Genomic DNA, 23,176 nt, shown 5'->3' with positions numbered 1-23,176 from the left:
TTTCATTTATTTACTCACCATACACTTTTTTTTTTTACTTAATTTTTTAAGGGCATTTTTTCCAAAGATCTATATCAAACATTAAAATCCACTTTTTATTTTTAGAAAATACAAATACTATATTTTTTTTACTGCACTGCAACCCTATCTTCAACTGACATGCAAAGCTGAATACAATATAAACTATTAATTTTATCACCGGTGAAAAGGTAATTTAATCAAGCAATAAGGAGCTCTAATAAAGTTAAACTACTGTCTCTGAATGAAAGGTCTATATGGTTTTAATTTTTGTTTTTCATAAAAAAAAAAATGTAAGGTTCAAAAAAAAACCTGAGCAACATACCTGCCCCTATCATGGTGATTGGAGATTCTATGTAGATCCATTCATCAGTGTATACTCCAGAATGAACAAAGATTAACCCATCAAAATGAGCCTCCTGAACTCCACCCAAAGCATCTTCTATTGTGTCGTAATACTAGACAAATGGAATAGAATAAAAATATAAACTAATGCCAGTGAACAAAATAACTACTCGGCATGCTACCCACACATAAAGGACACTTACCAGCATGTTTTCTCGTCCTTTGTACCTAGCAGGGTTGCTGTAGAAGTGTTCTGCAAAGCCTGGTTTCACATGTGCTCCTTTGTACTAAAAAACAAAACATGCCCAAAGTTAAAAGTGAAGGGTGGGATAAAGTTGTTCATATCTATTGAAATCTAATGAGAAAGGTGTGGTGTAACAGAAAAGCACACTCAAGGCAGCATGCTCATCCTAACAATAGATGTCTAAATACAAAGATCACCATTAAAATATCAATTACAATGCTCTTGAGAATTATCCACAAGCAAACATTCATACATCTGACCTGACTTCAAGAGCTTTAGACTTTCCCAGAGCAAATATAGTCTTCTCCCCATACATATGGCACCAGTAAGATACTCAAGTCCATGCCACTTTAGTTATTTTTCCGTGAGAAAAGAAGACATCCAAAATTCTGCCCATCTTGCCAGGCAAGGTGCTGAGAGACCAGGAGGATGGTACTTCACCCAGAGTCTGTGTCTTCAGATATTCTGTCTGGTAACAGGAAATGAATGGACAAATGGAGGATTGCTGGATGGTACTCACATTGCAGCAGTGATCCTTATATTCAAACATCTGCTGTTAATGAGAAGATGCTAACAAAAAAAGTACAGTTGTGTAAACTTACCATAAATGTAGATGTAGGAGTGTATTCACTGTTGCAGTCATCACATTTGGGTTATCTGCTTGCAGTAGCCCTCAGTCGACCTGAATATCAAAGTGTTGGGTCCTGCGTCGGTTGCTGTCTCATCTTCCGTAACATCAGCTAGTCAGGGGTATTAAAGCATGCAGCCGACGCCATTACATCAGTTTTTCTTTCCCCAGATGTCAGGTGTCCCCCTAATGGGAAGCAATATATATATATATATATATATATATATATATATACATACACACACACACACACACACACACACACATATATATATATATACATAGATATATACACATACATACACAAGGTTATACCTCCAACAAAAAGGCAAATACACCAAAAACCTTTTAAGCATAGTAAAGGAGAATAGAGGTACAGCCAAAGTAGTCAGGGGGCTGGAGGGAGGGTAACCAAGACTGCAACAGTGAATACACTTGAACATCTACATTTATGGTAAGTGTACACAACTGTATAATGTTCTTTGTGTTTCACTGTTGCAGTCATTACATTTGGGTAGATTCCCAAAGCTAATGATGGGAGGAGGAATTTAGATAGCATTAGGCCCAGGTATAATGCCCTGCAAGACTGCAGTGGCAAAGCCAGCTCTGGATTTAGAGAAAATTGGCAGATGGTAATGCTTGGTCAAAGTATGCACTGAACTCCAGGTAACGGCTTCTAGGATGTCCCTGGTTGGGACGCCTCTGAGAAAGGCTGTAGAGGTAGATGCAGCCCTGGTTGAATGAGGTCTAATCCCCTGTGGGATAGGTTTTCCATGGGGCTTATAGCAGATATGAATGCAATGGTTTGCTTTGAAATAGCCTTCCCCTCTGCCCCTGCAGCAAATGCCACCAGCAGTTGTTCAGATTTCCTTTGAGGTTTAGTCCTGTTCAAGTAAAATTTAAGTTGTCTGTGCACATCTAAGGAGTGCAGTATCCGTTCCACTTTGTTCTGTGGATTAGAAAAGAAGGTTTTTGCAAATGAATGGACTGATTAAGAGCCACACTGGATACCACCTTGGGCATGAAGGAGGGATTGGTTCTGAGGGACACCCTGTCCACATGAAAGATGATGGAAGGCTCCACTACCATAAGGGCCTGTAATTCAGATACCCTTCTTGCTGAAGTGATTGCTAAAAGTAAGGCTGTTTTCCAAGAAATGAATTTTAACTCTGCACTTGCAGCTGGCTCAAAATGAGGAAGAGTGAGTTTTTCTAAAACAAAGTTAAGGTCCCAGGCTTGAGTTGGGGCTCTCCTAGGTGGTCTTGCGTTTTTGGCCCCTCCGAGGAACTGCTTGAACAGTTGATGAGAGAAGAGGGGTGGTTCTGTGCTGTAATGAGATGAAATGCCTGAGGTGTGAATTTTGATGGAGGAAAAAGAAAGGCCCTTGTGAAGTATCTCAGTTAAGTATTGAAGAATATGAGGTATATTGGACACTGCTCTGCCCATCCCTTGAGTTTGGTTCCAGGCACAGAATCTTTTCCATTTTTCAGCATAAGATTTTCTAGTACTAGGCCTCCTTGTCTCCAAAATGACATCCAACACTTGTTAACTGAAGGATGGTAAAGTACAGTTGTGTACACTTACCATAAATGTGGATGCTGAGTGTACTCACTGTTGCAGTCATTACATTTGAGTAATCCTGCTGGCAGGTTGCCCTCAACCGGCCTGAATTCCAAAGTCTTGGGTCCTGCGTCGGCTGCTGTCGCCCCTTCCCTGACGTCAGGTCGTCAGGGGTATAAAAAAAACTGCCGACGCCATTTTCTTCAGTTTTTCTTGCCCCAGATGTCAGGTGCCCCCAAAAAGGTAGCCATATATATATATATATATATATATATATATATATATATATATATATATATATATATATATATTCAGAAATACATCAATAAAAATTTTACCTTCATCTATAAGCAAATACACCACATAGGTAGTATAAATCAGAGAAGGAAGGATAAGATCCAAAAGAAAAAAGGGGGAAGGCGGGTGGGTAACCTGGACTGCAACAGTGAATACACTCGAACATCTACATTTATGGTAAGTGTACACAACTGTACTATGTTCTTCGTATTTCACTGTTGCAGTCATTACATTTGGGTAGAGCCCCAAAGCTATGGTTGGGAGGCCGGAACTAGACAGCATTAGGAGCGGCTACGAGTCCCTGCAGAACTGCAGTGGCAAAGCCTGCCCTGGATTTAGAGAAGAATGGCAGATGATAACGCTTTGTAAAGGTGTGCATTGAACTCCAAGTAGCCGCCTCTAAAATGTCTCTGGTTGGTCCTCCCCTGAGAAAGGCTACTGAGGTGGCTGCAGCTCTGGTGGAATGAGACCTAATGCCCTTAGGCACTGGCTTGCCATGGTGTAAGTAGCAGTAGCGAATGCAGTGGCCTAACCAATTAAAAACAGTCTGCTTTGAGATGGGCTTTCCTTGTGATCCTGCAGCATATGCCACTAGTAATTGCTCTGTCTTCCTGAGAGCTTTGGTTCTGTCCAAATAGAATCTAAGCAGTCTGTGTACATCCAAAGAATGCAGAATTCTCTCCCCCTTGTTCTGTGGATTTAGGTAAAAGGTTGGCACATGAATGGCTTGGTTAATAGCCACACTGGACACTACTTTAGGCATAAATGTTGGGTTTGTCCTCAGGGAGACCCTGTCTGGATGAAAAATGATGAAAGGTTCCACAGCCATGAGCGCCTGTAGCTCTGAAACTCATCTTGCAGAAGTAATTGCGAAGAGCAGAGCTGTTTTCCAAGATAAAAACTTCATATCAGCTATAGCAGCTGGCTCAAAAGGAGACAGGGTGAGCTTTTCCAAGACATAGTTGAGGTCCCATGCAGGTATTGGTAAGTCTTCTTAGAAGCCTTACATTTTTGGCAACTCTGAGGTACTGCCTTAATAAAGGGTGAGGAAAAAGTGGTGGCTCTGTATTGTAATGAGCCGAAATGTCAGAGGCATGAATTTTAATGGATGAAAAAGATAGGCCTTTGTCCAGCATCTCAGTTAAGTATTGCAAAATCTGAGGAATATTTGATACCGCTGTATCAGTTCCTTGTGCCTGGTTCCAGGCACAGAATCCCTTCCATTTTCCAGCATAAGACGTTCTAGTATTAGGCCTTCTGGCTTCTAGAATGACATCCATCACAGCTTTACTGAGAGATGTTTTTTGTATGACTACATTATCCACCATGCTGCCAAGTTTAATGTCCTGAGTTGACTGTGCATGATCTGATTGTTTTGCTAGGACAGTAGTCGAGGTTTCTGAAGTAAGGTCCAAGCCGGGTATAGACATAGCTTCCTTAGTATTGGATACCAGTACTGGCGTGACCAGTCTGGGGCAATCAGTATCATCTTTGGCTTCTCCTGTCTGACCTTTAGGGGCACCTTGGGGAGGAGAGGCAGTGGAGGAAAGGCATATACTGATAGGTATTTCCAGCTGAAAGATAGGGCGTCCACTTTCCATGCTTGTCTGTGATAAGTCCTTGTGCAGAATCTTTTTAGTTGGTAATTGAGAGGGGAAGCAAATAGATCTATGTCCGGGCATCCCTATTTCCTTGTTATCATGCTGAAGACTTGTGGATCCAGCTTCCACTCATGGGGATCCATGAGGTTTCTGCTTAGTTAATCTGCCAGAGTATTTTCTTTCCTGGCAGGAATTGTACCTGCAGATGTACTTGGTAAGTCAAAGCTATGTCCCACAAGGTCATGGCTAGTCTGCAAAGGGGGTAAGAATGTGTGCCACCCTGCTTGTTTATATACCACATGACTGTGGTGTTGTCTGTCTTTATCAGTAGTTGTCCCGGATGAAGTAGGTCCTTGAAGGCTGTCAGGGCATTTTGAACAGCTAACATCTCTTTTTGATTGATATGAAGATGCATTTGGTTTGAGGACCATGTGCCCTGAATGCCTCTTCCTGCCATGTGGAGTCCCCAGGCATTATCTGATGCATCCGTTGTTAGTGTCTGCCTGGCTGGACGTAATGTGAATGGCTGTCCCTTGTTCTGGTGACAAGCCTTTGCCCACCATAGAAACTCCTGCTGCAGGCAGGGAATGAGAGTAATGACTGTTTCCAGGCTGTGGCAATGTTGTGTCCAAACACTGTTTAGGTACCACTGAAGTTTCCTTATACGCGGTCTTGCATATGGAATTAGTAGGATGCAGGATGCCATGATGCCCAAAGCCTACAGAATTTTTCTTGCAGATAACTGGGCCTTTGTTGCCAACATTTTGAAATAAGTAGTCAGTTGCCTTTGTTTGTCTGGTGTGAGATAAGCCATCTGGGCAGCTGTATTCAAACTTGCACCCAGGAATGTTATCTCTTGTGAGGGTAGTAGTTTTGATTTCTTTTTGTTGACTGTGCACCCTAGGCATTTTAGAAGTCTTTTCACAAATGCCAGATGTTGAAGAAGAATGTCCTTGTTCTCTGCTTGAATGAGACAATCGTCAAAGTAAGGATATATTTGTATTTCTCTGTCTGCAAAATGCAATTACTGGTGCCAGGCACTTTGTAAAAACCCTGAGTGCAGTAGATATGCCAAAGGGCAGTGCAGAGAATTGGTAATGCATTGAACCAGCCTTGAATCTTGGCTATCGTCTGCATGATTGTCTGATTGGAACATGCAGGTATGCCTCTTTTAGGTCTAAAGTCACAAGCCAAGCATTCTTGCCAAACATGGGCAGAAGCTGCTGCAAAGTCTACATTTTGAATTTTGGAATATCCAGGAAAGTGATCAGAATAGATAGGTCCAGTATCGGCCTCCAGGCCTTGTCCTTTCTGGGTACCAAGGACTGTCTTGAGTAAAATCATTGTCCCTGTTCTTGCTCTGGCACTTGTTGAATGGTCCATGTCCATGAGGGATGAGACTTGTTTTTGTGCCTCTGCCCATTGATTTTTTGGCAGATCTGGTCACCCGTTTGCCTTTGGCATAGTATGGAAATGGAACTTGTATCCTTGTGACACTATGTTTAGAACCCATTTGTCCTAGGTTATGATATGCCAATTTTGAGCAAAAAGTGCTAATTTTCCCCCTAAGGGTGCTGCCAGAAGATAAGTGCTTGGTACAGGCAGGGGGAAGTCATTGGGACTGTTTTCTGTATGTCTGTGATCTATCTTCTCCAGCTTTGGAGGTAGAAGCACCCCATTGCTTGGGCCTATAAGAACCTTGCGCCTGGGATCTGCCCCTAGGGCGTCTGGGGTCTGCCCCTTTGAGGTCTGTCTGACATAGGAAAGGACCAATTTTTCGTAGGCCAGTGTCTACTAAACCTAGGTGGCTGTACTTGTAAAAATTCTTTTGACAGTTTGCATAGATTTAGCTTTGTCCTCCATTTCCTTTAACACCTCTTCTGCCTTAACACCAAACAAAGTATCATGCTGTAAAGGAGAATCTAGTAATTTAACTTTAACATGATCAGGCAGATTTTGTTCCTTTAACCAAGCATGCCTCATAATTACAGAACCTGCGGCCCTGCAGGAGGCCTCCAAAGAATCAAAACCACATTACAAAGTATGTTTTCCAACTTGTTCTGCTGCATTCAATAAATCCTGCATTTCCTTGTTTTCTGCACATTCAGAATTTAACAACATTTTCTGTTTAAGCAATCCCATGACATGTTGCTGATACTTAAGCATATGAAAATGACAGTTTAAGGCCCTTATAGCAGATGTGTAAACATTTTTTCCCCATCTATCCAGTGTCCTTGAATCTCTGTCAGAGGGGGTGGGGTTTTTGGAAGTGGAAGCCTTAACTCCCTTTGGACCCTGTGAAATAGTTTCTGGTCAGCAGCCGGGTTTTTAAAAAGAAATTTGTGAGAGTCAGGCTTAACAGGAGCTGGGGGTAAGGAGTCAGGGGTCAGACTAGACTCCGAAAACACATCTACAATGTCTAACACAGGTGGAATAGCTAGAGGCCTGTGCTGAGGTAGTAAAAGAAAATCCCTGAGCCTCTTTTTATTTTGAAAAATCTTGGCTCTCCCAGTGGAAATGCTCCCTCATGGTATGCAAAGTTTCCCCCAAAGAGGAGATGCTCAAGGAATAGATTCTTCAGCATCAGAAACCTCATGGGGGGGGGGGGGGGAGAATATTCCTGATCAGAAGAGGAATCAGAAGAAATAGAAACCTGATCTGAAGATTCATAGTCAGTGTCTTGCCTAGGCCTCTTATCAGGAGGGGGATGGGAACCCCTGATCAAGGTAATCAAGTCTTCGGCCATTTTGAGCATCTGTTTTTGGGCATAGAGGCCTGTCCACAAGGCTCTTGAGTTTGTTTCCTTGCTTTAGAAGGTGCTTTAGTCTTTTCCTTTGATGCTGAAGTCATTTTAATGTAAAGATGCTTAGGTCTGAATACACCCTCAGAAGCCGGTACATGCTCAGCGGCTCCGGACCCATCTGAGGGATTAGCATCCGAGGCTCCAATACTCTGAGTATCCAGTGGCATGGCAGACATCACGTGGGAGTCTGTAGCAGCCTGCGACTCTAAAGTAGCGGGTGTCAGGGGCTGCAAAAGCACCTCACTGAGAACCGGCGACTGGCTTAGGAGAAGCTTCGTCATCGGTTTTGGGCCTCAGTTGTTTTTCTTTTTCTTTGCCTTTTTTGTAAACTCCAGTAGTTGGATGGCTATCCGACGACATTTCAGGATAATTAAACCGGCATCCAAAAAAGTTTAAAGCAAAATCATACAGACGCTTAATAGTGTGTTTGGTTAAATCTAGCACAAAACCGACAACCAGTAACGTTGTGATCAGGGCCTGGGCAAGGAATACACTAAGAATGAAAATCCTTATGAGGTATTTGCTTTCCACAAGAAATACAATTATTAACTTTTTCTGACATCGGTCTGGAGCAAGAAAAAAAGTTTCCCCAATGGGGTACTTAGCTTTATTGAAGACTTTGGATCTGAAACACAAACACAAAAATCTCAGGAGTCTGCCAACTGGCACTTGCGAACTGCTTCTGCTTCGGGCACAGCGCGGCAAGAAAGACTGAAGAAAATGGCGTCGGCTGCTTCTTTTATACCCCTGACGACCTGATGTCAGGGAAGGGGCGACAGCAGCTGACGCAGGACCCAAGACTTTGGAATTCAGGCCGACTAAGGGCAACCTGCCAGCAGGATTACCCAAATGTAATGACTGCAACAGTGAAACACGAAAAACATTGGAGAGATTAGGTAATTAGCCAGGCTGCCAGGTTCAGGGTTTGAAGCTGAGGGTGCAGAATCTGGCTCTGCTGCTGTGACAGCAGGGTAGGGGGTAGGGGTCTGAGCCAGGTGCCATGGAGCCAGCAGTGACAAACTGTGCAAGAGTGGATATCAGTGTTGGCATTGCCAGTCTGGTGCAATCAGTATCATCCCTGATTTGTCTTGTTTGATCTCTAGTAGTACTTTGGAGAGGCAGAGGAGGAAAGGCATAAACAGATAGATTTTTCCAGCTGAAGGACAGAGCATCTACTTTCCAAGCTTATTTGTGGGGAGTCCTTGGGCATAATTTGTCCAATTGGCAGTTCTCGGGGGGGGGGGGGGGGCAAAAAGGAATACATCTGGGCTCCCCCATTTATCAACATGTTGAAAGACTTTGGTTCCAGTTTCCACTTGTGTGGGTCCATGAGATTTCTGCTTAGTTCGTCTGCAAGTGTATTTAGTTTTCCTGGCAGGAACTGAGCCTGTAGATGCACTTGGTAGTTCAAGGCTGTGTTCCACAGAGCCATGGCTAGTCTGCAGAGGGGTTAAGAATGGGTACCCTCCTGCTTGTTTATGTACCACATAATAGTGGCGGTGTCCGTCTTCACCATTAACTGTCCTGGAAGAATTTGGTCCTTGAAGGCTGTCAGAGCTTTCTGTACAGCTAACATTTCTTTTTGACTGATATGCAGGTGCATTTGACTTGGGTTCCATGTGCCCTGAACGCACTTCCCTGTCAGGTGAGCCCCCCTGCATAGTTTGATGCATCTGTTGTTATGGTTTGGGCGGCAGTGGGTAGAGTGAATGGTAGTCTCTTATTTTGGTGGCAGGCCTCTAGCCACCAAAGGAACTCTAACCATAGTCAAGGTATGATGGGAATCATTGCTTCTAGAGCCTGAGAATGTTGACACCATAGGATTTTTAGATACCATTGTAGTTTCCTCATATGCAGTCTTGCATATGGAATTAGTAGAATGCAGAAGGCCATGAACCCCAAGGCTTGCAGTATTTATCTTGCAGACAGCAGGGTTTTTGTGGCCATTAGTTTGAAGTAAGTTGTCAAATGAATTTGTTTCTCTGGTGTAAGGAAAGCCATCTGCGAAGTTGTGTTCAAGCTTGCTCCCAGAAATATAATTTGTTGACAGGGTACCAGTTGTGATTTATTTTCGTTTATGCTGTACGCCAGACAAGTTAGCACCTTTTGCACAAATTCCAGATGATTCAAAAGTATGTCCTGGCTTTCTGCCTGAATTAGACAATCGTCCAGCTATGGATATATTTGGCTACGGATATATTTGAATATTTTTTTGCCTGCAAAATGCAAGGACTGGAGCTAGGCACTTTGTGAATACCCTGGGCGCTGTAGATAAGCCAAAGGGCAGTGCAGAGAACTGATAGTGCATGTAGCCTACTTTGAAGCGTAGGCATCTTCTGCATTATTCCCTGATTGGGATATGCAGGTAGGCTTCCTTTAAATCTAGTGTTGCCAACCAGGCATCTTTGCCTAGCATAGGAAGTAACTGGTGAAAAGTTAGCATCTTGAATTGTGGAATCACCAAAAAGGTGTTTAAGATAGAAAGGTCCAGGATAGGATGCCATGAGTTGTCTTTTCTGGGTACCAGGAAAAGTAGAGTATAAACCTTGCCCTTTTCCTGTTCTGGTACAGTTTGAATAGCCTTTATGCTTGAGAGAGTACTTGCTTTTGAGCCTCTGCCCACTGATTTGGGGGTAGATCTGACCAACCGTTTGGGGTTGGTAACGTGTTGAAGTGAAATCTGTATCCTTGGGAAACTATATTTAAAACCCATTTGTCCTGGGTAATGAGTTCCCATTTGTTTGCCTGCAGAGCAATATTTTCCCCTAAAGGAGCAGTCAGTTGGAGAAGTGCTTGGACTTTTTAAAGTTAAGTCATTGAGACAGATTACCATAAGGGGGTGGGGTCTTACTACTCCCTGATTTGGAAGTGGGAGCCCCTTCTACTGCTTTGTCCTGTGCGTACCCTGGCACTGAAGCCTGGGTGTTTTGCTGGTTCTGGGTTTGGACTGAGAAGGCCTGGAAGAGGTAGGAAAAGAGCAATTCTTAGAAGGCCAATGCCTACTAAATCTTGGAGGCTGTACTTGTAGGAAATCTTTAACAGTTTGCGTAGATTTAGCTTTTTCCTCCATCTTTTTAAGAACAACTTCTGCTTTGCTGCCAAACAGGCAGTCCTGATTTAAGGGAGCATCCAGCAATTTAGCTTTAACATGATCTGGCAAAGATTGCTCCTTAAGCCAAGCATGCCTTCTAAGTACAGACCCGGTGACTGCAGCCTTGCAGGATGCCTCTAGTGAATCAAAAACACATTGTAAAGTATGCTTTCCAACCTGTTCAGCAGAATGCATTAAATCCTGTAAATCCTTATTTTCAGAACAGTCAGGAATCAACATAATTTTCTGTTTAAGTAATCCAATAATATGCTGATACTTTGACATATGAAACTGGAAATTTAAGGTCCTAATGGCCAAAGTTGCAGAAGTGTATACTTTCTTACCCAATCTATCCAGCGCCCGCCCTGGAGTCTTTAACAGAGTGGGTAGGATTTTTGGCAGTAGTAGCCTTAATGCCCTTTGGTCCCTGTGAAATGGTCTCAGGATCCGAGGTAAGATTTTTAAACAGGAACTTGTGAGAGTCAGGAACCCTGTAATATCCATCAGGTTTTCTGGGAGCAGGAGGTAAAGAGTCAGGGGCCAAAACAGATCCCGAAAAGGCATCATCAACAATGTCTAGTACAGGAGGGATAGCTAAAGGCCTGTGTTGGGGCAGGAGTAAGAAATCCCAAAGTCTGTTTTTAGAATCAGAGTAATTCTGGCTTTCCCAGCGAAAGTGCTCCCTAAGAGTATGCAGGGTTTCACCATAAGAGAAATCCTCTGGGGGGAAGCAGAGGGAATAGAGTCCTCTGCATCAAAATCCTCATAGGTAGATAAGGGTAAATCCTGGTCATCAGAGGAAACAGAAAAATTTTAGAATCCTGGTCAGAAGTATCATAAGCAAATTCAGTCCTAGGTCTCAGAGGGGGAAGGTTGGCTTCCCCTGATTAAAGTAATAAGGTCTTCAGCCATTCTTATTTGTTTTTTAGGCATAGAGGCCTGACCATGCAGTCTGGGCATCGATTTTCTAGGCATAGTTCGCGTTTTAGGCCTTTAAGAAGAAAATGGCATCTGTTTAATATGCAAGTCAGTAAGCCTGAATACACCCTCAGAAGCCGGTGCTTGCACAGTGGCTCTGGACCCATCCAAGGTACAGACATCCACAGGTTCCACAGTTGAAGCATCTCGCGGCATACCGGACTCGGAATGGGTCTCAGTAGAGGCCTGCGAATCAGAAGTAGCGGGTATCACGGGCTGCAAAAGTGCCTCACTGAGTACCGGCGAACTGGCGACTGGATTAGGAGAAGCATCGTCAGCAGCTTTGGACCTCGGCGGCCTGTCTCTGTCTATCTTTGCGTTTTTCATTATGTCAGTAGTCGGACGGCTTACCGAAGACATCTGGATAATTGAACTGAGTACCAAAATATTTAGAAGCGGAAATATACAGACGACGAATAGTTTGTTGCTTAAATGAGGCACAAAACCGACAGCGAGGTAACATTGTGGTCAGGGCCTAGGCAAGGAATACAGTACGAATGAAAATCTTTGAGTTATTTGCTTTCCACAAGAAACACAATTATTGATTTTTACTGACATCAGTTTAGAGCAAGAAAAAGTTTCCCCAATAAGGTACTTAACTTAGTTGAAGACTTCGGTTCTGAAACTCGAAAACGAAAACTTCAGGAGTCAGCAGACTGGCACTTGCGAACTGTTTTTTCTTCGGGCACCGCACGGCAAGAAAGACTGATGTAATGGTGTCGGCTGCATGCTTTATACTCCTGACTACCTGACGTCACGGAAGATGAGACAGCAACCGACGCAGGACCCAAGAATTTGATAATCAGGCCGACTTGAGGGCTACCGCAAGCAGATAACCGAAATGTGATGACTGCAACATTGAAACACGAAGAACATCTGAAGCTATGTACTTACTATAACATTACATCTGGATCAGTAGGACAGCCATCATCAACCAACTAGACTAAAGCCACATGACCAGGTTACGAGTTCCTCCCATTTTGCTTAAATATTTGCCAGACAAACATCCATTTAAGATTTCTGCTATGCTGTGCTAAGTGACATAATTAGGAAATGCATCATAGCCAGCATACCTCTTTACCATCCATGAACTGAGGTGGGGCGAGAAAAAGTGGGTATGTTGAGGAAAATGGACCACCTCTTAATTCAAATCTAACATTACCGTCAAAGTACATAGCTTTCATACGTGTGAGGAGAAGGTCCAACATCAAAACCAATACAAGAGAGTCTCAAGATCATCTCAATGTTCATCCTCACAAGAACACTCCACAAACAACTGTGGTCCTGAACTAGATCGAGAGATAAAGTACAGTTGTCTACACTTTCATAAATGTAGCTGTTCAAATGTATTCACTGCTGCAGTCATCACATTTGGGTTATCTGCCTGCAGTTAGCCCTCAGTCAGCCTGAATACCAGAGTCTTGGGATTTCTGTGTTGGATGCTGACGCTTCTTCCATGACGTCATGTCATCAGGGGTATAAAACTTGCAGCAGATGTCATTACATCAGTTTTTCTTGCCCCAGATATCAGGAGCCCCCAAAATAGGAAGCCATCAAATGGTATGGAACACCCCTAGCAAAAAGCAAATACCAATGATACAAGATATTCCAAACAAAAAAGGATAAGTAGAAATAAAAATAAGATGGGGAGCTGGAGGGAGGGTAACCGCAACAGTGAATACACTCGAACATCTACATTTATGGTAAGTGTACACAACTGTACTATGTTCTTTGTGTTTCATTGTTGCAGTCATCACTTTTGGGTTGATTCCCAAAGCTGAGGATGGGTGGTGGTAGTTAAGAAGCATTAGGGCTGGCAATCAGGCCCTCTAAGTCTGCTGCAGCAAATCCAGCTCTGGATTTAGAAGATAGGCAAGTGGTAAAGCTTGGTGAAAGTGTGTACAGTGCTCCAGGTTGCAGCTTCCAGGATGTCCCTGGTCGGGACTCCCCTGAGAAATGCTGTAAAGGTAGATGTAGCCCTAGTGGAATGTGTTCTGGGTCCCCTGTGGGGTAGGTTTTCCATGGCGTTTGTAGCAGAAACGGATGCAGTGTGATATCCATTTAGAAATGGTTTGCTTTGAAATGGCCTTGCCCTCTGCCCCTGCAGTAAAGCTGACTAGCAGCTGGTTGGATTTTCTGAGAGGCTTAGTCCTGTCCCAGATGGAACCTAAGCTGCCTGCGCACACCCACGGAATGCAGGATCCTTTCCCCTTTATTCTGAGGATTAGGGAAAAAAGTTGGCAAATGAATGGACTGGTTTAAAGCCACACTAGACACCACCTTGGACATAAAAAGATGGGTTAGTCCTCAGGGAAATCCTGTCCGCATGGAAGATAATGAAGGGCTCCACTACCATAAAGGCCTGCAAAATCAGACACTCTTCTTGCTGAAGTGATGGCTAGAAGTAAAGCTGTTTTCCATGAGAGGAATTTTAACTCTGTTGAAGCAGCAAGTTCAAAGCGTGGAAGTGTGAGCTTTTCCAATACAAAGTTAAGGTCCCAGGCTGGAGTGGGAGCTCTCCTGGGGGGGGTGGGGGTCTTAAATTTTTGACTCATCTCAGGAATTGCTGTACTAGAGGATGAGAGAAGAGGGGTGGGTGGCTCAGTATTATAATGAGCTGAGATGGCAGAGGCATGAATCTTAATTGAAGACAAGGATAGGCCTTTGTGGAGCATTTCTGTTAAGTAAACTAGTATATGAGGTAAGCTGGGCACAGTTGTGTCCATTCCCTGAGACTGGCTCCAGGAACATATCTTTTCCACTTTTACGAATAGGATTTTCTAGTACTAGGCCTCCTTGCCTCAAGAATGACATCCAGCTTCTGCTTACTGAGGGTTGCTGCTGATGAGCTCAGGGGATGAGCCAGGCTGCAAGGTTCAGGGTCTGTAGCTGAGGGTGCAGAATCTGGCCTGCCTGCTGGGACAGCAGGGAAGGAGTCTGAGGCAGGAGCCATGGTGGCAGCACTGTTAGACTGCACAAAAGAGGGTACCAGTGTTGGCGTGGCCAGTCTGGTGCAATCACGACTGTCCTTGCCTTGTCCTGTTTGATCTTTAGTAGAACCTTCAAGAGGAGGGGCAGAGGGGGAAAGGCACAGATTGAGAGGCTTTCCCAGGTAAAGGACAGGGCATCCACTTTCCAAGCTTGGCTGTGGGGAATTCTGATGCAATATTTGCTCAACTGATAGTTCTGAGGGGAAGAAAAAAGGTCCACCTCTGGTGCTCCCCCACCTGTTCCTCAAAAGCTTGAATGTTTTGGGTTCCAGTTTCCACTCGCGTGGGTCCATGAGATTTCTGCTTAAGTAGTCTGCCAGTGAATTTAGTTTGCCTGGCAGGAATTGAGCTTGCAGGTGCACTTGGCTGCTCAAGGCTGTGTTCCACAGAGCCATGGCTAATCTGCAGAGTGGGTAGGAATGGGTTCCCCCCTATTTGTTTATGTACCACATAACTGTGGTGTTGTCTGTCTTTACCAATAGTTGTCCTGGAAGAATAAGGTCTTTGAAGGCTGACAGAGCATTCTGCACAGCTAACATTTCTTTTTGATCGATATGCAGGCGCATTTGCTTTGGGCTCCATTTGCCCTGAATGCACTGCCCTGCCATGTGAGCCCCCATGCATAGACCGAGGAGTCTGTTAGGGTTTGGGCAGCAGGGGGTAGAGTGAAAGGGAGTCCCTTGTTGTGGTTGCAGACCTCTGCCCACCAAAGGAACTCTGCCCTTAGGCAAGGAATGATAGGAAAGTACAGTTGTGTACACTTACTATAAATGTAGATGTTCGAGTGTATTCACTGTTGCAGTCATTACATCTGGGTTATCTGCTTGCAACAGCCCATAGTCGGCCAGATTAACAAAGTCTTGGGTCCTGCGTCGGTTGCTGTCCCTTCTTCCATGATGTCAGGTGTATAAAAACATGCATCCGACGCCATTACATCAGTTTTTCTTGCCGCAGATGTCAGGTGCCCCCCCTAATGGGAAGCAATCAAATCTTTAAATACAAGGATATACCTCCAACAAAAAAGCAAATACACCAAAAATCTTTTAGAGCATAGTAATTGAGAGTAGGGGTACAGCCAAAAGAAGGGGGTTGGAGGGAGGGTAACCAAAACTGCAACAGTGAATACACTCGAACATCTACATTTATGGTAAGTGTACACAACTGTACTATGTTCTTTGTGTTTCACTCTTGCAGTCTTTACATTTGGGTAGATTCTCAAAGCTAAGGTTGGGAGCGGGAATTTAAATAGAATTAGGACCAGCTATAAGGCCCTGCAAGACTGCAGTGGCAAAACCAGCTCTGGATTTAGAGAAAATTGGCAAATGATAAAGCTTGGTTAAAGTATGTACAGAACTCCAGGTAGCAGCTTCTAGGCTGTCCCTAGTAGGGACGCCTCTGAGAAAGGCTGTAGAAGTAGATGCAGCCCTTGTTGAATGAGGTCTGATGCCCTGTGGCATAGGTTTTCCACGGTGCTTATAGCAGAAATGAATGCAGTGGCCTATCCATTTTGAAATGGTTTTGAAATAGCTTTCCCCTCTGTCCCTGCAGCAAATGCCACCAGCAGTTCAGATTTCCTTTGAGGTTTAGTCCTGTCCAAGTAGAATCTAAGCTGTCTGTGCACATCTAAAGAGTGCAGTATTCATTCCCCTTTGTTCTGTGGGTTAGGAAAGAAGGTAGGCAAGTGAATGGACTGATTAAGAGCCACGCTGGACACCCTGGGCATGAAGGAGGGATAGGTTCTGAGGGACACCCTGTCCGCATGAAAGATGATGAAAGGTTCCATTGCCATAAGAGCCTGTAATTCAGACACCCTTCTTGCAGAAGTGATTGCTAAAAAGGAAGCAGTTTTCCAGGAAAGAAGTGTTAAATCTGCAGTAGCAGCTGGCTAAAAAGGAGGAAGAGTGAGTTTCTCCAAGACAAAGTTAAGATCCCAGGCTGGAGTTGGTGCTCTCCTGAGTGGCCTTAAATTTTTGGCCCCTCTGAGGAACTGCTTGAGCAACGTGTGAGAGGAGAGGGGAGGCTCTGTGCTACAATGAGCTGAAATGGCTGAGGCATGAATTTTGATGGAGGAAAAAGACAAGCCCTTATGAATCATCTCAGTCAAGTATTGTAGAATCTGAGGTAAATTGGGCACTGCTGTATTCATTCCTTGAGATTGGTTCCAGGCACAGAATCTTTTTCATTTTGCAGCATAAGATTTTCTAGTACTAGGCCTCCTTGCCTCTAAAATGATATCAATCTCTGATTTACTGAGAGATGGTATAGGAGAGATTAGACTATTAGCCAGGATGCTAGGTTCAGGGTTTGCAACTGAGGGTGCAGAACCTGGTTCTCCTGCTGAGACAACATGGAAGGAGTCTGAGGCAGGAGCCATGAAGGCAAGCATGACACACTGCACAAGAGTGGGTACCAGTGTTGGTGAGGCCAGTCTGGTGCAATTAAAATCATCTTTGGCTTGTCCTGTTTGATATTTAGTAGTACCGTGGAGAGCAGAGGCAGTGGAAGAAAGGCATAAACTGATAGGGTTTTCTAGCTGAAGGATAGAGCATCCACTTTCCAAGCTAGCTTGTGAGGAATCCCTTGTGCAAAATGTGTCCAGTTGATGATTCTGCGGGGAGGCAAACAGGTCTATAATCTGGGCTCCCCCATTTGCTTGTCAAAATGTTGAAAATCCTTGGTTCGTTTCCACTCGTGTGGGTCCATGAGGTTTCTGCTCAGTCTGTCTGCCAGTGTATTTAGTTTTCCTGACAGGAATTGAGCTTGTAGATTCACTTGGTAGCGCAAGGCTGTGTTCCACAATCCCATGGCTAGTCTGCAGAAGGGGTAAGAATGTGTACCCCCCTGCTTGTTTATGTACCACATGACAGTGGTGTTGCCAGTCTTTACCATTAGTTGTCCTGGAAGAATGTGGTCCTTGAAGGCTGTCAGAGCATTCTGTACAGCTAACATTTCCTTTTGATTAATGTGCAGGTGCATTTGACTTGGGTTCCATTTGCCCTGAATGCACTTCCCTGCCAGGTGAGCCCCCCCATGCACAGTCTGATGCATCTGTTAAGATTTGGGCGGCAAGGGTAATGTGAATGGTAGTCCCCTGTTTTGGTGGCAGGCCTCTGCTCACCAAAGGAACTCGAGGCGTAGGCAAGGTACGATAGGAATCCTTGCTTCTAGATCCAGTGAATGTTGACACCATAGGCTTTTGAGATACCACTGTAGTTTCCTCATATGCAGCCTTGCATATGGAATTAGAAGAATGCAGGAGGCCATGAACCCCAAGGCTTGCAGGATTTGCCTTGCAGATACCTGGATTTTTGTGGCCACTTGTTTGAAATAAGTTGTCAAATGAATCCGTTTCTCTGGCGTGAGAAAAGCCATCTGGGAAGTTGTATAAAAGCTTGCTCCCAGGAATATAATTCGTTGACAGAGTACCAGGTGGGATTTCTTTTCATTTATGGTGAACCCCAGACAAGTCAGTACCCTTTGAACAAAGGCCAGATGATTCAAAAGAATGTCCTTGCTTTCTGTCTGAATTAAAAATAATTCAGGTATGGGTATATTTGAATATTTCTTTGCCTGCAAAATGCAATAACTGGAGCTAGGCACTTTGTGAATACCCTGGGTGCAGCAGATAAGCCCAAGGGCAGTGCAGAGACCTGATAGTGCAAGTAGCCTGCATTAAAGCATAGGTATCTTCTGCAAAACTCCCTGACAGGGATGTGCAGATATGCTTCTTTTAAGTCTAGTGTTGCCAACCATGCATCCTTGCCTAGCATAGGAAACAGCTGGTGAAGAGTCAGCATTTTTAATTTTGGAATCACCAGAAAGGTGTTTAGAATAGAAAGGTCCAAGATAGAACGCCATGTAATGCCTTTTCCGGGTACCAGAAAAAGTCTCAAATAGAAATCTTGTCCCTTTTCCTCTTCTGGTACCAAATGAATTGCCCCCATGTTTAAGAGAGAGAGTACTTTATTTTGGGCCTCTGTCCACTGATTTGGGGGTAGATTTGGCCACCCGCTTGGTGTTGGTAACGTGTGGAAATAAAATCTGTATCCTTGGGACATTATATTTAAAACCCATTTGTCCTGGGTAATGAGTTTCCAGGTTTTGGCCTGCAGACCAATCTTTCCGCCTAAAGGAGCATTCAGTTGGGAAGTGCTTAGTAGTTTTAAAAGCAAGTCATTGAGACAGTTTTCCATAGGGGGTAGTCTTACTACTCCCAGGTTTGGGTGCAGAACCCCCCACTGCCTAGTCTTGCGTGTCCCTTGGGACTGAAACCTGGGGTTTCTGCTGTGCCTGGGTTTGGCTTGAGAAGACCTGGAAGGGGCTGGAAAGGACCAATTTTTAGAGGGCCAGTGCCTACTAAATCTAGGAGGCTGAACTTGTAAGAAATCTTTAACAGTTTGCATAGATTTAGCTTCATCTTCCATCTTTTTAAGAACTTCTTCAGCCTTGGTGCCAAACAGGTGGTCCTGATTTAAGGGAGCATCCAACAATTTAGCTTTAACATCATCAGGCAAACCTTGCTCCTTAAGCCAAGCATGCCTTCTGAGCAGAGACCCAGTAACAGCAGCCCTGCAAGAGAACTCCAATGAATCAAATCCGCATTGCAAAGTATGTTTTCCAACTTGTTCAGCAGAATGCATTAAATCCTGTAATTCTTTATTTTCCACACAGTCAGGAATCAACATAATTTTCTGTTTAAGCAATCAAATAACATGTTGCTGATACTTTAACATATGAAACTGGCAGTTTTAAAGCCCTAATGGCCAAGGTTGAAGAAGTGTAAACCTTCTTACCCCATCTATCCAGCGCCCTGGAGTCTCGATCAGAAGGGGTAGGATTTTTAGCAGTACAAGCCTTAATACCCTTGGGCCCCTGTGAAATAGTCTCTGGATCCGCAATAGGATTTTTAAAAAGGAACTTGTGTGACTCAGGGACCCTGTAGTACCCGTCAGGTTTTCTGGGAGCAGGAGGCAAGGAATCAGGGGCCAAATTAGACTCCGAAATAGCATCATCAACAATGTCCAGTACAGGAGGAATAGCTAAAGGCCTATGCTGAGGTAGGAGTAAGAAATCCCTAAGCCTCTTTTTTGAATCAGAAAAATCCTGGCTTTCCCAGTGGAAATGCTCCCTTAGAGTATGCAAGATTTCCCCAAAAGAAACATCCTCTGGAGGGATGCAGAGGGAATGGAGTCCTCTGCATCAGAATCCTCATAAGTAGATAAGGGCAAACCCAGATCATCAGAAGAATCATAAAAAATGAGAATCCTGGTCAGAAGATTCATAAACAACTTCAGTCCTAGGCCTTTTAGAAAGGGGGGCTGGCTACCCCTGATTAGAGTTATTAAATTTTTAGCTATTCTTATCATTTGTTTTTTAGGCATAGAGGCCTGGGCATGTGACCTGGGCATCGTTTTTTTTAGGCATGGTTCAAGATTTAGGCCTAAGTGAAGAAGGAGGCGTCTGTTTAATATGCAAGTCTGTAGGGCCTGAATACACCCTCAGAAGCCGGTGCCTGCACAGCGGCTCCGGACTCATCCAAGGTAAAGACATCCGTGGGTTCCATAGTTGAAGCACCTCACTGCATACCGGACTCCAAATGAGTCTCAGTAGAGGCCTGCGAATCAGAAGTAGTGGGTATCAGGGGCTGTGAAAGCACCTCACTGAGTACCGGTGAACTGGCGACTGGCTTAGAAGCGTCGTCAGCAGTTTTGGCCTCGGCGGCCTGTCTCTGTCTTTATCTTTGCGTTTTTTCGGAATCCCGGTAGTCTGATGGCTACCCGACATTTCTGGATAAATAAATCGAGAACTGAAATATTTAGAGGCGAAAATATATCAACAACGGATAGTGCGCTGATTAAATAAAGCACAAAACCAACAGCGAGGTACGTCGTGGCCAGGGCCTAGTCAAGGAATACAGTACGAATGAAAATCTTTATGAGGTATTTGCTTTCCACAAGTAATGCAATTATTAACTTTTACTGACATCAGAAAGGAGCAAGAAAAGGTTACCCCAACGGGGTACTTCGCTTTAGTTGAAGACTTCGGTTCTGAAACTCGAAAATGAAAATTTCAGGAGTCGGCCAACCGGCACTTGCAAACTGCTTCTGGCACCGAACGGCAAGAAAGACTGATGTAATGGCGTTGGCTGCAAGTTTTACACCCCTGACGACCTGACGTCATGGAAGAAGGGACAGCAACCGAAGCAGGCCCCAAGACTTTGTTAATCAGGCCGACTGAGGGCTATCTGCAAGCAGATAACCCAAATGTAATGACTGCAACAGTGAAACACGAAGAACATCTGGCAGTTTAAAGCCCTAATGGCCAAGGTTGCAGAAGTGTAAACTTTCTTACCCCATCTATCCAGTGCCCTGGAGTCTCTATCAGAGGGGGTAGGATTTTTAACAGTAGAAGCCTTAATGTCCTTGGGTCCCTGTGAAATAGTCTCTGGATCCGCAATAGAATTTTTAAAAAGGAACTTGCGAGAATCAGGAACCCTGTAATATCGGTCAGGCTTTCTGGGAGCAGGAGGCAAAGAATCAGGGTCCAAACTTGATTTTGAAAAGGCATAATCAACAATATCTAGTACAGGAGGTATAGCTAAAGGCCTATGCTGAGGCAGGAGTAAAAAATCCCTAAGCTTCTTTTTTGAATCAGAAAAATCCTGGCTTTCACAGTGGAAATGCTCCCTTAGAGTATATGTAAGGTTTTACCAAAAGAAAAATCCTCTGATGGTGATGCAGAGGGAATAGAGTCTTCTGCATCAGAACCCTCATAAGTAGATAAAGGCAAATCCAGATCATCAGAAGAATCAGAAAAATCAGAATCGTGTTCAGAAGATTCAAACAACTTCAGTCCTAGGTCTCTTAGAAGGGGGAGGTTGGCTTCCCTTGATTAGAGTTATAAGATCTTCAGCCATTCTTATCATTTGTTTTTTAGGCATAGAGGCCTGAGCATGCAGCCTGGGCATCGGTTTCTTAGGCATGGATCAAGATTTTGGCCTAAATGAAGGAGGAGGCATCTGTTTAATACGCAAGTCCGAAGGCTTGAATACACCCTCAGAAGCCGGTGCCTACACAGTGGCTCCGGACCCATCCAAGGCAGAGACATCCACAGGTTCCACAGTTGTAGCATCTCGTGGCATTCTGGACTCCAAATGGGTCTCAGTAGAGGCCTGCGAGTCAGAAGTAGCGGGCATCAGGCTGCGAAAGCACCTCACTGAGTACCGGTGAACTGGCAACTGGCTTAGAAGCGTCGTCGGCAGCTTTGGACCTCGGCGGCCTGTCTCTGTCTTTATCTTTGCGTTTTTCAGAATCCCAGTAGTCGGATGGCTAACCGATGACATTTCTGGACAATTTAACTGAGAACCAAAATATTCAGAAGCGAAAATATACCAACGACGGATAGTGCGCTGATTAAATAAAGCACAAAACCGACAGCAAGGTACGTCGTAGACAGGGCCTAGGCAAGGAATACAGTAAGAATGAAAATCTTTGTGAGGTATTTGCTTTCCACAAGTAATGCAATTATTAACTTTTACTGACACTGGAAAGGAGCAAGAAAAAAGTTTCCCCAATGGGGTACTTTGCTTTAGTTCAAGACTTTGGTTCTGAAACTCGAAAACGGAAATTTCAAGAGTCTGCTGACCGGCACTTGCGAACTGCTTCTGCTTCGGGCACTGCATGGCAAGAAAAAACTGATGTAATGGTGTTGGCTGCATGTTTTATACCCCCGACGACCTGACGTCATGGAAGGAACAGCAATCGACGCAGGACCCAAGACTTTGTTAATCAGGCTGACTGAGGGCTACTGCAAGCAGATAACCCAAATGTAATGACTGCAAGAGTGAAACACGAAGAAAAGTGTTTCCAGGTCCTGAAAATGTTGACACCAGAGACTTTTTAGGTACCACTGAAGTTTCCTCATATGCAGTCTTGCATATGCAATTAGTAGAATGCAAGAGGCCATGAACCCTAGGGCTTGCAGTATTTTTCTTGCAGACAGACGGGTTTTGGTGGCCAGTAGATTGAAGTAGTTTGTCAAATAAATTTGTTTCTTTGGAGTGAGGAATGCCATCTGGGAAGCTGTGCTAAAGCTTGCTCACAAGAATACAATCTGTTGGCTGGGGTACCAGCTATGATTTCTATTTGCTGATGGTGTACCCCCGTGAAGTTAGAAGTCTCTTTACAAATGCCAGGTGCTGTAGTAGCACATCCTGACTGTCCGCCTGAATCAGGCAATCTTGGGTAAACTTGAATTCTTCTCTCCTGTAATATGCAATGGCTGGAGCTAGGCACTTTATGTACCCTGGGCGCAGTAGATAAGCCAAAGGGAAGTGCAGAGAACCGACATTGCATAGAGCCTGCCCTGAAGCGTAAGTATTTCCTGCAGGATTCCCTTATGGGGATGTGCAGGTAAGCTTCTTTTAAGTCTAGTATTGCCAGCCAGGCATCCTTGGCTAGCATAGGAAGCAGCTGTTGGAGAGTTAGCATTTTGAATTTTGGAACCACCAGAAAGGTGCTGAGAATAGACAGATCCAGGATAGGACGGCATGAGTTTTCTTTTCTGGGAACCAGGAACAGTCTGGAATAAAAACCTTGTCCCCTTTGTTCTGCTGGGACAGG

The 23,176-nt window shown here is 44.3% G+C and overlaps 1 protein-coding gene across 3 annotated transcripts in view; it reads right to left on the bottom strand.

The window, feature by feature from the left end:
- Positions 1-23,176, bottom strand: part of FBXO11 (F-box protein 11) — a 2,134,039-nt gene that overhangs the window by 1,349,387 nt on the left and 761,476 nt on the right. For all 3 annotated transcript variants that reach the window (XM_044075082.1, XM_044075080.1, XM_044075081.1), the window contains exons 6-7: positions 567-650; positions 344-476 (exon numbers count right to left, since the gene is read on the bottom strand). In XM_044075082.1, the coding sequence (XP_043931017.1) occupies positions 344-476; positions 567-650 (217 nt within the window). The remainder of the gene's footprint in view (positions 1-343; positions 477-566; positions 651-23,176) is intronic.

The sequence above is a fragment of the Protopterus annectens genome, chromosome 6.part0 (assembly GCF_019279795.1).
Source record: "Protopterus annectens isolate FY-2018-M chromosome 6.part0, PAN1.0, whole genome shotgun sequence".
NCBI classification, from domain to species: Eukaryota; Metazoa; Chordata; order Ceratodontiformes; family Protopteridae; genus Protopterus; species Protopterus annectens.
The sequence above is the reverse complement of the archived record's forward strand: the minus strand, read 5'-3'. Positions and strand labels throughout refer to the sequence as shown.